The 16,875-nt window shown below is 35.4% G+C and overlaps 1 protein-coding gene across 16 annotated transcripts in view; it reads left to right on the top strand.

Moving 5' to 3' along the window:
- DLG2 (discs large MAGUK scaffold protein 2) overlaps window positions 1-16,875 on the top strand; it is a 2,332,374-nt gene that overhangs the window by 1,844,622 nt on the left and 470,877 nt on the right. For all 16 annotated transcript variants that reach the window (XM_037840899.1, XM_037840898.1, XM_037840904.1 and 13 more), the window contains 2 exons: window positions 3,969-4,113; window positions 5,946-6,084. In XM_037840899.1, the coding sequence (XP_037696827.1) occupies window positions 3,969-4,113; window positions 5,946-6,084 (284 nt within the window). The remainder of the gene's footprint in view (window positions 1-3,968; window positions 4,114-5,945; window positions 6,085-16,875) is intronic.

The raw sequence follows: 16,875 nt of genomic DNA, 5'->3' as shown, positions 1-16,875 counted from the left end.
AAAATTACAGATCCAAGAAGTTCAGCGTACCCCAAACAGAATAGATCTGAATAGACCTATGCCAAACACTTAATCAGATTATCAAACGTAAAAGATGAAGAGAGTATCCTGAAAGCAGTGAGAGAAAAGTGATCCATCACATACAAGGGGAGCTTGATAAGACTATGTGCAGATTTCTCAGCAGAAACCATGGAATCAAGAAGAAAGTAGTGTGATATATTTAAGATACTGAAAGAGAAAAACCGCCAACCATGAATCCTATATCCAGCAAAACTGTCCTTCAAATATGAGGTAGAGTTTAAAATATTCTCTGACAGACAATGAGAGAGTTTGTGAACAAGACAGCTGCACTACAGGAAATACTAAAGGGAGCACTACAGACAGATAAGGAAAGACAGGAGTGAGTGGTTTGGAACACAATTTTGGATTATGGTAGCACAGCAATGTAAGTACAGTGAACAAAGATGACTGTGGGTATGATTGAAAGACGAAGATTAGGAGCATGTGGGACACCAGAACAAATGAGGAAAGATAAAGACTGGGACAGTATAACTCAGTGAAACCTGGAATGCTCAACAATTGTGATAAAATGTACAAATATGTTTTTACATGAGGTAGAACAAATGAATGTCAGCCTTGCAAGGTATTAAAAATAGGGTGGTATTGGGGAAAAAATAAAATCAATGCAACAAAGGTAATATACCAAAACTAAATGGCTATAAGAGGGGGACAGAGAGGGGTATGGGACTTTTGGCATTGGTGATGTTATCTTACTCTTTTATTCTAATTTAGTTTAATTCTATCTTTCCTTTTCTTGCTTTAGCTGTCATATTTTCTTTCTTTCTTTCTTTTTCTTTTTCTTTTGTCTCTCTACCTTCTTTGACTCTTCCTCCTTCCTTGTGGTAGAATTAGAGATGTCCTTACATAGATAGTGGTGATGGTGGGGAATACCTAAATATGTGACTATACAGGGAACCATCGATTGTTTACTTAAGACAGAAAGTATGCCAGGTGAACAAAACTGTCTTAAAAAAAAAACAGAGTTGATGAAGAAACCTTGAGGGCACTATATGAAGTGAAATAAGACACATAAGGGCAAATATTGCATGGTCTCACTGATATGAACTAATTATAATATGTAAACTCATAGACATTAAATATAGGTCAGAAGGATATAGAACAAGGCTAATGAATGAGGAGCTGTTGCTTATTATGAGCAGAATGTTCAACTAGGTTGATCTTAAGTGTTTGGAAATGGACAGAGGTGACGGTAGCACATTATTGTGAGAATAACAGTGCTGAATGGTATGTGAATGTGGTGGAAAGGGGAAGCTTAGAGTAATGTATGTCACCAAAAGAAACGTTGGAGGTTAAAAGATGGGAATGTATGAAACAGTGAATCTTATGGCAGACAATGTCCATAATCTCTTTCATGAACTAGAACAAATTTATGACACTGTAACTAGAAGTTAACAATATAGCAATATATAGGAAAAAAATATACCTATTGCAAACTATGTACTACAGTTAGCAGTATTTTAACATTCTTTCATCAACAGTAATTAATTTATTATACCAATACTATGAGTCAATAATGGAAGGGGTTTGGTTAGGACTTTGGGAGGATTTGAGTTTTCTTTTTTTGTCTTTATTTCTTTTCTGGAGTAATGGAAATGTTCTTAAAATTGAAAAAAAAATTGTGGGGATGGATGAACAGCTATATGATGGTACCATGGGCAATTGATTGTGCATTTTGGGTCTTTGGATAATTGTATGGCATGTGAACAACCTCAATAAAATTAAATTTTAAGCAAAAATCTCAAAAAAAAAAAAAAGGAGGGAGAGATTAAGACATTCCCATATAAACAAAAGTTTATGGAGTTTGTCACCACTAGTCCAGCCCTGCAAGAGATGCTAAAGAGATTTCTGCAGGTTAAAAGGAAAGGACAATAGAAAATAGATCGAGGCCACATGAAAGAAATAAATTTGGTGAGAGTAATAACATGGGTAACTATAAATGCTAGCACCGTTATATTTTTGGTTTAAAGTTCCACTTTTTACTTTTTATAGGATCTAAAAGGCAAATGCATGAAATGTAATGCTAAATCTTTGGTTTTGAACTCATAATGTAAAAACATGTAATTTTTGACAAGAACTACATAGAAGTGGAAAGATAGGAGCACAGGAACATAATTTGTGTATACTATTGAGGTTAACTTGGTGTCAAAACAAACAAGATTGATAAAGATTTAGTATGTCGAATTTAAGTCCCATGGTAACTACAGAGAAAATAGCATAGAATATGCAAGCTCATAGCAACAGAAATTAGAGTACAGATTGCTGTGGCAAGGTGGTAAGAGGAATACGGAGTTAATGCATAATGGGTGTAATGTTTCCTGTTGGGAGATGTGAAGGTGATGAGGGTATGTTGTGAATATGATTAATTCCACTGACTGGTATGCTTGGGATTGGTTGAGATGGGGAAGTTTATGTTGTATATATGTTACTACAACTAGGACAAAACAAAACAAAACAAAACTAAAGAGACAATGACAAATACATGCAATACATGATCCTGGACATGATCTAGCAAGGGTGGAGAAAAGGCTCAAAAGGACATCATTGGGATGTATTAAAACAAAAAGAAATACACACTGTAAGCTTTATACCAGTGATAAATTTCTTCAAATGGATAACTGCACTTAAGGTGGTTACATTAAGTAAAATATCTTTTGTCTTAGGAAATATACATGGCAGTATTACGTTTTCAAGGAGCTTGATGAATGCAGCCTATACTCAAGTGTTCAAAAAATGAATTGTTCAAGAAATACTTAAGACAGACAGATAGATGGATAGATAGAATGATATGGCAAATGTGGCAAACTGAAAATTGTGGATCTGGATATCTAGAGTGTTTATGGGAATGTTGGAATTCTCTGTATGGGGTTTGTATTATTTTTGAAAATGTCCCTGTAAGTTTGAAAGTATTTCAAAATAAAAAGTTAAAAATATGGCATTTTGTTGGGAAATAGATTTAAAATGATAAAAGCCAAATTTGGTTAAGTTATAGAGAAATGAGAGCTCTCGTATAGTTCTGATATGAGGGTAAACTTGTCCATGTTTCCAGAAGGGACTTTTGGAAACAGATATCAAAAGCCTTAGTATCAAAAGCCTTAGTAATGTTCATATAATTTGTTCCACCAATTTCCACTTGCATGAATTTATCCCAAAGAGATCATGAAACATATGCACAAATATAGAAGGAGGTTCAGTGCAACATTATTTATAGTAGCAAAAAATTAGAAGCAAACTAAACATGTGTTAGTAAGACATTTCTTAATCGTATTATAGCCATGCAGTACAATGCACTGAAGAAAACAAAAGTCATATCACTGTAGTGCATTGATGATATGGACAATCAATCACTACACATTTTAAAAAGAAGGTTCTAAGACAATACATATAATACAGTCACAGTTTTGTTAAGGAAAAAATAATATATGCATGGAGGATGAATGTGTGTGTGTGTGTGTACGTATGTGTACATCCAAGTAGGAAAATCAAGGATGATTTTTATTTTCTTCTCTTTGCTTTTCTGAAAAATTTTCTTCAATGTATATGTATTGCTTTTATAATCACAAAAACTGTAACATAATAACAAAGACATTTGGCCTTTCATTTTATTTTTCCACAAACGGTACTCTGAGTTCCATTATAATGTTTGACCTCCTTACAGAAAAAAGCAAGAAGCAACCTTGTTGTGTAGCATCAAAATCTATACCTTATCTGCTTAGCTAATGTCATGAATCTATCTGTTCTGTCAAAGTATCACATATTGAATACTGGACTGTAATCATTGCAATATAGTTTTTAAGTAAGGTCATAATTCCACATATCTTCTTGCCTGGATAGTTGTCTTCAGCTGCTTGGATTTAACTCTAATATTGATTTTTTTTTTTTCCTTTCAGGTAAATAACTACAGTTTAGAAGAAGTAACACATGAAGAGGCAGTAGCAATATTGAAGAACACGTCAGATGTAGTTTATTTAAAAGTTGGCAAACCCACCACCATTTATATGACTGATCCTTATGGTCCACCTGATATTACTCACTGTGAGTACCATGCTCAGTGTCCTCTATTGGCAACATGCCAGGTTTGCAAAATTGAAATTCTGCGAAACTATCAACAGAGTCCTCTGCTTGCACTTTCCTTCTTGTTTAGCCTCAGAAAATATTTCCGAGAGGAATATCCTCCACTTCACTCCCTTGTTGCCTTATCAGGACTTTACCTAATATTGGGAAAGTTGGATACCTGATGGGCTGGCAGTGTGATTACAATAGTGTTGGAGTAACACATTTTTAAAGGCCATTTCTAGCCATGAGGGCTCTCATGCCATAAGATTCTCTCTTCCTAGTTCAAAAATATGTAGTAGCAGAGTGGAAAAAAGAGGCTTGAAAAGTAGAACAGAGATAGCTATGCTTCTTCCTGAGGGAGGACACTTGTGCTTGAGTGGTGAAATCATTATCCTCAATCATCATTGTCATAGCTTTTACCTTTTGTTAACATCAGCTGGGAAGCCAGAGAAAATCTTCAGTTTCTATGGCAGAAGAGACAGATTGGGGGTAGGTGCTTCTAGGGCAAGCACTAACTATGAGACACTCTGCTTGGGTCTTTACAAAAACTACTGGTACATTAGCCCCAAGTTTTCTCCTTTCCCTAATAGGGCAATAAAACCTTTATCTAAGGTCCTGTCTTTGGGGGCTAGATTTAGAAACAATTCACCCTCTGGAGGTAAATTTAAGGGACAGTTTTATAGATATCAGTAAGCCTGCTCATTCTGAAATTTTGAGAATCCAGTTGTAGTACTGGGAAACAGAGTGTGCTTCAGGATGTGCCATTAATTACTGAAGTGGTCTTAAGCAAGTCATTTAACCTGTCCCAAATTCACATATTCCTCCTGAGAAAAATTTAAGGGTTGAATAATTTTGTTACCTGCCCAATTTAACTATTGCTTTTTATAATGATGATTCTAAAACTACTTGCTCCGAAAATATGTATCTTTTTCAAGTATGCAGTAAGCTGAGATCATTGCTACATTAGGAGGTGAAAGAGTTTTAACTTTTAGAGTTTTTCAACAGGATGGATCTAGGAAAATCAGCCTTTAGACTCTGTGACCTACTTTGTGAAATGTATAAAAGGAAAGAAGGAGAAACTAAACTTACTAATCAATTCAACAAATATGTATTGAGTAACTTTAATATGTACAAGATATCTTGTAAGGTAATATGTGGATTCAAGGAAGGCACAGTCATGACCCTCAAGAAACTTGGTTGGAAGGAAGGCTAATTCAAATATAGTAATAGCAGTAATATTTGTTGGAATAAGATAGATGTATATGCCATGAAAGAATTAAAAAAATAAATAAAACAAAGCATAAATATCCTTGAGAGACTGAAAGGAAGGAGATATTATCTGTCTTTTGAAGATCAGAAAAATCTTTACGCAAAGGGCAGCATACTTTATGCACAAGTACCTTGAAGAATGGGTGAACTTTCTCCCTTAGGAGCTTTTGATGATTGGATATTAATCATGTGAAAAGAATGTGAGGTCTGCAATTAGAAAGTTAACATTTTCATTTCAATAGAAAATTAATCATCATTCTGAAAGTGTATGTGCTGGGTCTTTCCTCCAGTTTTTCTCTTTACCTAATTATACTAACTGGGCTTATAGATATAACTGTTATTACATCTTTCCAGTCCTAAAGGTCACCATGTGCTTTTCCATATTAAATGCAAACAAACAGCACTCCCCCTCCCCTGTCATCTTGGAAGACAATAAATCTCTTGGCATGCAGCAAAGCCCTCTATTTTTAAACATCCTCTGAATTAAGCATAATGCATTGAATCACCCACATAACAAGTTTCTTTTTTTCTTCACCTCTCAGCTTATTCTCCACCGATGGAAAACCATCTTCTCTCTGGCAACAATGGTACTTTAGAATACAAGACCTCCCTGCCACCCATCTCTCCGGGAAGGTACTCACCAATTCCAAAGCACATGCTTATTGAAGACGACTACACCAGGTCAGATATGCTTGCTGGTTAATTGAGTTTTGCTATCTTTACCAGGAAGAAAACACATTTGCCTAACACCACAGCTATTGCTTTGGGGACTAACTAAATACTCTGAGTGCCATTCAAACTTATTATAGTCCTTCCTCAAGTAGAAATCTGCAGATATTTGTAAAAATGTGTCCTAGTCCTTCATTAGGAAGCAAAATCACAAATTCTTTTAGGAGAAATAAAAATGTATACTTAGCCAACATTTTGCAGTTTATTCAGGCTTTCCATATCTTATCCCACTTGAGCTTTACAGCCATGCTGTAAGATAGGTAGTATCCCTTAAGGAGAGAAAAATGGTGCTGTGACTGAAAAAGAAGGAAGTGGATTACCCAACGTTACATACTGGTTAGGGGAAGAGCTGTGACTCAGACCCTGGTCTTTTGACTGTAACTTCCATGTACTTGCTACCAATGACCACCCACAATTCAGTGGAATTTGAGATTCAATCAACTCTTTCTCTGGTGCTATAACTGTAGATAGAATGGAAATGGGTAAAGGAAGCTCCAGATGGTTTGAATGTAATATATCCTGGTTATCCCAGAACAGTACAGGGAAGGATTCTAGGACAGAGCACAGAACCACATTGCTAATCCCATGACATGAAACAGAATTTTGCCAGCATTTCTTGGAAAAAGTCCAGTGTGACAATTCACAGAGAAGATCATTTAACTTACTTAAATGGTCACCAGTAAGCATTAAATAAATATTGCATGATGAGTAAATTGATGAATGAATGGGTAGATGAATAATAAGAAACATACATTTTTTTTCTTTTTATCTTTAAATATTTTGTTCCAAAAATATGTGCTCATTGTATCTGGTTGTGGAATACAAAAATGTTCAATAAACACAAATCTCTCCCAAAGTCCCTGCAGAGCTCCCCATCTCGAAGTTCCCAACATAACAGCCTGGCATATCAGCACACACAAGCACGTTGCTCAGATATAGGTGAGACTTGACATTGTTTCTACAAAATAAGTCCATAGTTTATACATTATTCTGCAATGGGCTTATTTTCAATGAACAATGCCTTTACCAAAAAATGAGATTGCATATAGACATGGACTTTTTGTCCTGCTTGTATTTGTGTGAAAAAATGATGGAGACGGACTGTTTTGGTTTTATATCCTACCCACCTAAGGAAGTCATTTGTTTGCCCTGAAAAAAAGTAGAGAAAACTTTCTGCTGGTTAACTTTCCTCACTGGTACATGCTTTGGCTTTTTCGTTCCTTTGATATTTCTATTTAAATTAGCAAGCATTTTCCATTTATTTTGCAATTTCAGGTTTGCTAAGGTAGCTTATTATACCTTTAGCCAAGGATTAGAATGTTCAAATACTTCAAATATGCATCTGTGGTGTAAATCAAATATAAATTTCTTCCTATGCTGAAAAGTTGGATCGCTAAGCTGTTCATTAAAATTAGGGTTTCAGCAAAGATAATCCTTATGGCACTCTAAAGAATAGTGTAAATATAGGCCACTTTTATCAACCAGAGCAATGATCTCTTTGCTCTCATCCTATTGCTAATATTTGATATGATTTTTGTCTTACTAGACCCCAAAGTGAATCAACAGTCATTAAACCACCTTCATAATCCAGGCCCTTTGCTACTTGTTTTACGTGCACTAAACAGAGAGAAAAACTTTCATCCCCATTTTAGAGATGTAGAAATTAAAGCTCAAAGAGGTTAAAGGAAATTGCTATGATAATGCAGTTTTTAAGTAGAAAAACTGGGTGCCCTGCTGCCAGATTTTAAATCCTGTCTAGGAAGAAATATTTATTTTTTTCCTTATTTTTTAATGAAAACTGTCACATTGAAATGTGCTTATCTTAGAAATATGTGGCTAGAAGAAACTGAGAGTTCTGGTGAGCTCTAGAAAAACTGGACCAGGATTTGAGACCTACCTCTATCACTGGCTAACCGTGACTCTTGATTTTCTTTCTTTAAATTTAGGATAAAGTGTCTTGTAATTTCCTCAAGGAATAGTTAGATTTTAATATAATAAAATGTGTGAAAGTTAGTTGTCATATTTACAAGGCTATATAAATTAATTATCATAAAATCTTATAGTAGCTTTGAGTCCTACTTTGTATTTTCCTAATATAGTAAATGAAGGGAATGAATCTCTAATGACGGCACTTGGGACAGTGGGAAACATTTTTGTGAAATGGGAACCTTCCAGCCATCTATCAAATCAAATCAAATTGGCAGTCTTTTATTCCATGTGTTCATAGTATCTTACTAGATCTGTTGTAAGAAATATTTATGCATTTTCCTGATGTATATTCACTTTTGTTGTGGAAATATAGTAAGAATTTTTGAGGCATTTTTGAGTAGAAGAATGCTACAATGACTTTGCTGGAATTTTTTTTTTTTTAATCTCTGTTTCTTTCTAAGGAAATATACACATGGGTAAACTGTGGAATTTTGTTTTTCCATTGCTCTAGAGAAAAAGAGTACAAATAAAAAGATCTTGGATAAAAATCTCTTTATGGAAAGCCTACTGAGTCCCCCATAAATCAGTATTTATTGTGAAGTAAATAACTGGTTCTCAATTTTTGGTAAACAAAGGTTGTTACCTCATCCTCCATTTTATGGGTATGAAACACAAAGTCCAGGATGATTTGTTGACTTTTCCTAAGTCCCATAATTTTTAAGTGGATCAGATTTAGAACCTATGTCTTTGACACACAGTCCAGTGTTCTTTCTGGTTTGCAAAGCAAATTGTTCTTTTTCTTTGATGGGCTAAGAAAAGCTACAGTCGATCAAGGATTACCATGAGCAGTGTCTAGTTTGCGTATTACCTAAGTTATGGCTCCCATCTTTTCTGGGCCAAGTCTTCCTTTGTTACCCAGAAGAGGGGCAAATCTCATATCCTCACCATCTGGCTAAATATTTTCAGGAAATATTTAAAGGGAACTCCCTTTAGTATTTCTTGTAGGGTAGGTCTCTTGCTGATGCACTCTCTCAGCTTGGGAGTTCTTCTGGCTGGGGAAAAAAAAGAAAAAACAGGAGAGAGAGGCTTGGAGGAGAGTATAGAAATGAAGATTATCAATAAGGGTAAATAAAAGAATAAAAAGAAAGAAAAAAATACATCTGACAAATAAAAGCCAAAGGATAAAATGGTCAAAGTAAGGACTGTTTTTATAATAGTAACATTGAATGTTAATGGATTAAACTTCCCAGTCAAAAGACACAGATTGGCAGAGTGGATAAAAAAAAAGTATGATCCATCTATATGCTGTCTACAAGAGACTCATTTTAGACCCAAAGGTACAAATAGGTTGACAGTGAAAGAATGAAAAAAGACAATCCACACAAGTAATAACCAAAAAAAGCTGGAGTAGCTATACTAATATCAGAAAAAATAGGCTTCAAATTCAAAAATGTTCTAAGAGACAAAGGAGGACAGTCTATATTAATAAAAGGGGCAATCCACCAAGCAGAAATATCATAAATATTTATATACCTAATCAAGGTGCCCCAAAGTACATGAAGGAAACACTGGCAAAACTGAAAGTCGTAACAGATGTCTCTACAATAATGGTGGGGACTTCAACATACCACTGTCTTCAATAGATAGACCATCTAATCACAGGATCAATAAGGAAAGAGAAAACCTAAATAATAAGATAAATGAACAAGACCTAAAAGACATATATAGAACATTGTACCCCTGAACAGCAGGCTGTACATTCTTCTCAAGTGCTCATGGAACATTCTCCAGGATAGACCACAGGCTGGAGCACAAAGCAGATCTTACTAGTTTTAAAAAGATTGAAATTATGCAAAGCACTTTCTTTGATCATAGTGGAATGCAGCTGGAAATTAATGAAAGCTGAAGAACTAGAAAATTCACAAATATATGGCATTAAAAAAATGTTCTTACAGTGAGTTGAAGAAGAAATTACAAGATAAATCAGTATGTATCTCAAGATGAATGAAAATGAGAACACAATATAGCAAAACTTACAGGATGCAGTGAGGGCATTGCTGATAGGGAAACTTACAGCCCTAAATGCCTACATTAAAAAGAAGGAAAGAGCTAAGATCAAAGACTTAACTGAACACATGGAGAAAATAGAGGAAGAACAGCAAACTAATCCCAAAGCAAGCAGAAGGAAAGAAATAACAAAGATCAAAGTGGAAATAAATGAAATTGAGAACTAAAAAACCAATAGCCAGTGAATAAAAACAACAGTTGGTTCCTCAAGATCAATAAAATGGACAAACCTAAGCTAGACTGACAAAGGAAAAAAGAGAGAAGATGCAAATAAATAGAATCGGAAACGAGAAGGGGTTCTTCATCACAGACCCCGAAGAAATAAAAAAGATCAAAAGAAGATACTATGAACAATTGAATGCCAACAAACTAGACAACTTAGATGAAATGGACAATTTTCTAAAAACGCAGAAACAACCCACACTGACCCAAGAAGAAATAGAAGACCTCAACAAACCAATCAAAAGTAAAAGAGATTGAATCAGTCATCAAAACTCTACCAACAGAGAAAAGCCCAAGATCAGATGACTTCACAAGTGAATTTCAGCAAGCATTCCAAGAAGAATTAACACTAATTCTGCTCATATCTTCCAAAAAATTGAGGAGGGGGAATACTGCCTAACTCTTCTTATGAAGCCAACATCACTGTAATACAAAAGCCTACTAAAGATACTACAGGAAAGGAAAAGTACAGACCAATCTCTCTAATGAATATAGATGCAAAAATTCTCAACAAAATACTTGCAGCTTGAATCCAAGAGCATGTTAAAAGAAGTATACACCATGATCAAGTGGGTTTTATCCCAGGTGTGCAAGGGTGGTTCAACACAAGAAAATCAATAAGTATAATATACCACATTAACAAATTGACAGGGAAGGACCACATAATCATCTTGATTGATACAGAAAAGACATTTGACAAAACCCATCATCCTTTCTTTGTAAAAACACTTCAAAAGACAGGAATAGAATGAAACTTCCTCAACATGATAAAAGGCATATATGAAAAACCCACAGCTAATATTGTCCCCAACAGTGAGAGACTAAAAGCTTTCGAAGACTGGGAACAAGACAATGCTGCCTCTTGTCAACACTGTTATTCAACATTATACTACAAGTTCTAGCTAAAGTGATTAGGCAAGAAAAAGAAAAAAAGGCACCCAAATCAGAAAGGAAGAAGTAAAACTTTCAGTATTTGCAGACGATGTTATCCTATATTTAGAAGCCTCCCCCCGCCAAAAAAAAACAACTATAACAAAGCTACTAGAGCTAATAAACGAGTTCAGCAAAGTGGCAGGACACAAGATCAACACACAAAAATCAGTATTGTTTCTATACACTAATAATGAGCTATCAAAAGAGGTAATCAAGAAAAAAATTTTAGCAACTAAATTAATCAGATATCTGGGAATAAACTTAACCAAGATGTAAAGAATCTGTACACAGAAAACTAAAAACCCTTGCTAAAAAATCAAAGAACAATTAAACAAATTAATAGACATTCTTTGTTCATGGAGTGGAAGGCTAAATGTTGTTGCACCTTAGAAAACCTTAGAAAACAATTCTGGCAGCCTACTTTTCTTAAATGAAAAAGGTAATTATCAAATTTATTTGGAAGGGAAAGGGGCCTCAAATAGCCAAAAACATATTGAAAAAGAATAATGAAGTGGGAGGACTCCTGCTTCCTGACTTTAAAACAAATTTTGAAGCCACAGTGGTCAAAACAGCATGGTACTGTCATAAAGATAGACATATTGATCAGTGGAATCAAATTGAAAGCTCAGAAATAGACCTTCACGTCAATGGTCAGTTGTTTTTGACAAGGCTCCCAAGTCCACTCTACTGGAACAGAACAGTCTCTTCAATAATAGGTGCTGGGAGAACTGGATATCCATATGCAAAAGAATGAAAGAGGACCCTTATCTCACCCCCTATAAAAAAGTTAACTCAAAATGAATCAAAGACCTATAAGAGAGAGTACCATAAAACTCCTGGAAGAAAATGTAGGGAAACACCTTCAAGGTCTAGTGATAGGCAGTAGTTTCCTAGACCTCACACCCAAAGCACAGGAAATGAAAGAAAAAGTAGATAAATGAGACCTCCTCAAAACTGAATGCTTCTGTGCTTCAAAGGACTTTTCCAAAAAAGTGAAAAGGCAGCTAATTCTATGGGAAAAATTATTTGGAAACCATATATCTGATAAAGGTTTGATAGCTAGAATATAAAAGAAATCCTAGAACTCCACAATAAAAAGACAAACAACCTAATTTTAAAAAGGGCGAAAGATGTGAATAGACATTTTTCCAATGAGAAAATGCAAATGGCTAAAAAGCACATTAAAAGATGCTCATCTTCACTAGCTATTAGGGAAATGCAAATCAAAACCAAACTGAGATATCATTTGACATCTATTAGAATGGATGCTGTTAAACTAACAGGAAACTACAAGTGTTGGAAAGTATATGGAAAAATAGGAACATTTATTCACTGCTGGTGGGAAAGCAAATTGGTAAAGCTGCTGTGGAAGATGGTTTGGCGGTTCCTCAGAAAAATAAGTAAAGAGTTGCCCTACGCCAACTTGACAGGTGAAATCACTGCCCTCCCCCCTACGTGGGATTTGACACCCAGAGGAGTGAATCTCCCTGGCAATGTGGAATATGACTCCCAGGGAGGAATCTAGACCCGATATTGTGGAATGGAGAACATCTTCTTAACCAAAAGGGGGATGTGAAAGGAAATGAAATAAGCTTCAGTGGCAGAGAGATTCCAAAAGGAGCTAAGAGGCCACTCTGGTGGGCACTCTTACGTACAATATAGACAATCCTTTTTAGGTTGTAATGAATTGGAATAGCTAACAGTACATACCTGAAACTATCAAACTACAACCCAGAATCCTTGAATCTTGAAGACAATTGTATAAAAATGTAACTTATGAGGTGTGACAGTGTGATTGGGAAAGCCATATGGAACACACTCCCCTTTGTCCAATGTATGAAGGAATGAGTAGAAAAATGGGGGCAAAAAAAAAAGGCACCCAATGTTCTTTTGTTTATTTTAATTGTTCTTTTTCTCTTTAATTTTTGTTTTTATTATTTTTGTGTGTATGGTAATGAAAATGTTCAAAAATTAATTTTGGTGATGAACACACAACTATATAATGGTACTGTGAACAACTGAATGTATGCTTTGTATGACTGCATGGTATGTGAATATATCTCAATAAAAAAAAAAAAAAAGAGTTGCCCTACGATCTGACAATCCCACTACTTGGTGTATACCCAAAGAACTGAAAGCTGGGACATAGACATTTGCACACTGATGCTCATAGCAGCATTATTCACAATTGCCAAAGATGGAAACAATCCAAGTGTCCATCAACCAATGAATGGATGAATGAAATGTATATACATGCAATAGAATATTTTTCAGCAGTAAGAAGAAATGAAGTCCTGAAGTACATGACAACATAATTAACCTTGAGGATATTATGTTGAGTGAAATAATTCAGACACAAAAGTACAAATATTGTATGATCTCACTAATCTCAACTTATACTATGTAAACTCATAGACATAGAATCTAGAAGATATGTTACCAGAAGATAGAATAAGTCTAGAGAATGGGGAGTCGTTACTTAAGATATGCAGAATTTTTAACTAGGTTGAATTTAAATGAGTGGAAATGGATAGAGATGATGGTATCACATTGTGAGTATAATTAACAGTGGTAAATTGTGTGTGAATGTGGTTGATAGGGGAAGTTTAGAGTCATATAGGTCACCAGAAGGAAAGCTAGAGGTTAAAACATGGGACTGTATAATGCAGGAAATCTTGTGGTAGACAATGACTGTGATTAACAGTACAAATACAAGAAATTTGCTCCATGAACTAGAACAAATGTATGAAATTATTACAAGGAGTTAATAATAGAGTAGTTTATGGAAAAAAAAGCATCTATTACAAACCATGGACTATGGTTAACAGTAATATCTTAATATTCTTTCATCAACAGTAACAAATAGATAAGGAGATAAGGGGTATGGGATATTTTGGGTTTTCTATTTTTTTTTTTCTTTCCTGGAGTAATGAAAATGTTCTAAAATTTATTATAGTGATGAATGCACAACTATGTGATGATACTGTGAGTCATTCATTGTATACATTGGATGGATTTTATGGTGTGTGAATATATCTCAATAAAATTGCATTAAAATACAAAAAAAATTAAGCTGGAGAAGGAGAGAGAAGCCAGATAATGTAGTGCTTTGTGGGTAAATGGTGAAGTAGTGGAACTTTAAGTTAGGGTGCATTGAGAATCCATTGAAGAGTATTAATCAGGAAAATGAAATGAATATATTTATGTTTTTAGAAGACAAACCCTCTGGCTCCTATGTGGAGTAGTAGAGGGAGCAATGAAAAGATGAGAAAGGAGACGACAGCTGGGGCTGGGGTGAGGAATAGTAGTAGAGAAGAAAAGTAGAGGGATCTGAGCTGTATTTTAGAGCTTTATTCAATAGCCATTCTCTTGCGTAAGGATCAGGGCTGCTTTAGTCAGGCTATTTCACTACCATTTTTGCACCTATCACCTGTGGAGTAATCTTTCAGGAACAACACACGAGTATTTTTACCACTTATTGATTTTTTTCTATTGGTTTTTAGCTTCGTCTATCAGAAATAAAGGCCAAACCACTGTTTCTCAAATGTTTCTACCCACATGCCCTTAGGCCTTAGAAAACAAATTGTTCTTCTGGGGATCTGAGATAAAATGTGGAGTCTTCTTCACAAAAGTGTTTTCTTTAATGTAAAATTATTTTAAATACAAATTAAATTTTTTTTTTCCCCAAAATCCTACAGTGAAATTAACACACCAGGAAGTTTTTCTGGGGATACACATCATCTCTGGAAAATTCCACAAACTCCAAGAGACCTATGTGTATCTGAGTTTGAAAAACACTGAACTAAATTACATGTGTTAGTTATTAATTTTGTTTCATAGAAACAGTCCCTTAATAATGGCTCAGTGTTTCTGTGGAAACATTTCCTCAAATGATCAGATAATACTTTTTTAAAAATTCAATTTTATTGAGATATATACACAAACCATCCAGTCATCCACAGTGTACGATCAGTTGTTCACAGTACCATTATGTAGTTGTACATTCATCACCACAATCAGTATTTGAACGTTTTCATTACCACTCACAAAAAAGAATAATAATTAAAATTAAAGTATAAAAGAACACCCAAAACATCCCGTACCTCCCATCTCTCCCTATTATTCATTTACTTTTTGTCTTCATTTTTCTACTCATCTATCCATACCCTGGATAAAGGGAGTGGGAGTCACAAGATTTTCACAATCACACAGTCACAGTTTAAGCTATATAGTTATGCAGTCATCTTCGAGAATCAAGGCTTCTGGGATGCAGTTCAACAGTTTCAGGTAATTCCTTCTAGCTATTCCAATAAGCTAAAAACTAGAAAGGGATTTCTATATAATGCATAAGAATAGACTCCAGAATGACTTCTTTACTCTATTTGAAATCTCTCAGCCATTGAAACTTTATTTTGTTTCATTTCTCTTCTCCCTTTTGGTCCAAGAAGGCTTTCTCAGTCCCACAATGCCAGGGCCAAGCTCATCTCTGCGAGTCATGTCCCATGTTGCCAGGTAGATTTACACCCCTGGAAGTCATGCCCCACATATTGGGGAGGGCAGTGAGTTTACCTGCAGAAACGGCTTAGAAAGAGGCCACATCTCAGCAACAAAAGTGGTTCTCTGGGGGTGACTCTTAGGCACAATTTTAAGTAGGCTTAGCCTCTCCTTTGCAGCAACAAACTTCATAAGGGCAAGCCCCAGATTGAGGGCTCAGCCTTATGAATTGGTAGTTAAATTATATAGTGTGTTACACTAAAATATAGATTTTGCACCTAATAAACATCTCTTCCTTTGGTCTCACACAGAAGCTGGAGTTTTAAAAGACATCAATATCACCCTTTACCCTTTAGTATGATTTACCTTAGTCCTAACCAAGTACCTTTTGTTCATATCTGTAATGTAAGTCTGAACTCTTTTTTCAGACTCTTTAACATTTGCTGTATGGGTAATGTTGACATTCATAGCTACCAGACTCTAGCTCTGAGTGTCAGGTGTCACACAGATACCCAAAGTTCCAGGAACCGACCAGGTTAGACACAAAGAGCTCAGCATCTCAGAAGTTAGAAATAGCCATTACAACTCAGGAACAGATGTAACTACTGTAAAGGCTTACATTCTAGGAACCTTTATAATAAGCCTTCCCCTGATAACCTGTGCTCTCAGACTCAATTCTCAGAGTTTGCACATTATATTTAATCCATATTAGTGAGGCATTATAATGATTGTCTTTTCATTTCTGCTTTATTTCACTCAACATACTATCCTCAATGTCCATTCACCTAGTTGCATACTTCACAACTTCCTTCCTTCTTGTAGCAGCTCTATATTCCATTGTATGTATACACCACAGTTCGCCATTCTGTTCATCAGTGGGAGTACACTTCCACTGAGAATCGTGAATACTAACACCATAAACCCCACTGTGCAAATGTCCATTCATGTCCCTCTTTTCAGTTCTTCCAAGAATATACCCAATAACCAAGTTGCAGGACCATATGGGAACCCCATGGTTAGCTTCCTGTGGAACCACCACACTGCCCTCCAGATGGACTGCACTATTCTACTTCCCCACCAATGGTGATTAGGTACATC

Source organism: Choloepus didactylus, chromosome 6 (genome assembly GCF_015220235.1).
Source record: "Choloepus didactylus isolate mChoDid1 chromosome 6, mChoDid1.pri, whole genome shotgun sequence".
NCBI lineage: Eukaryota > Metazoa > Chordata > Mammalia > Pilosa > Megalonychidae > Choloepus > Choloepus didactylus.
Note: the sequence above shows the minus strand (reverse complement) of the source record. Positions and strands in the feature narration are given on the sequence as shown.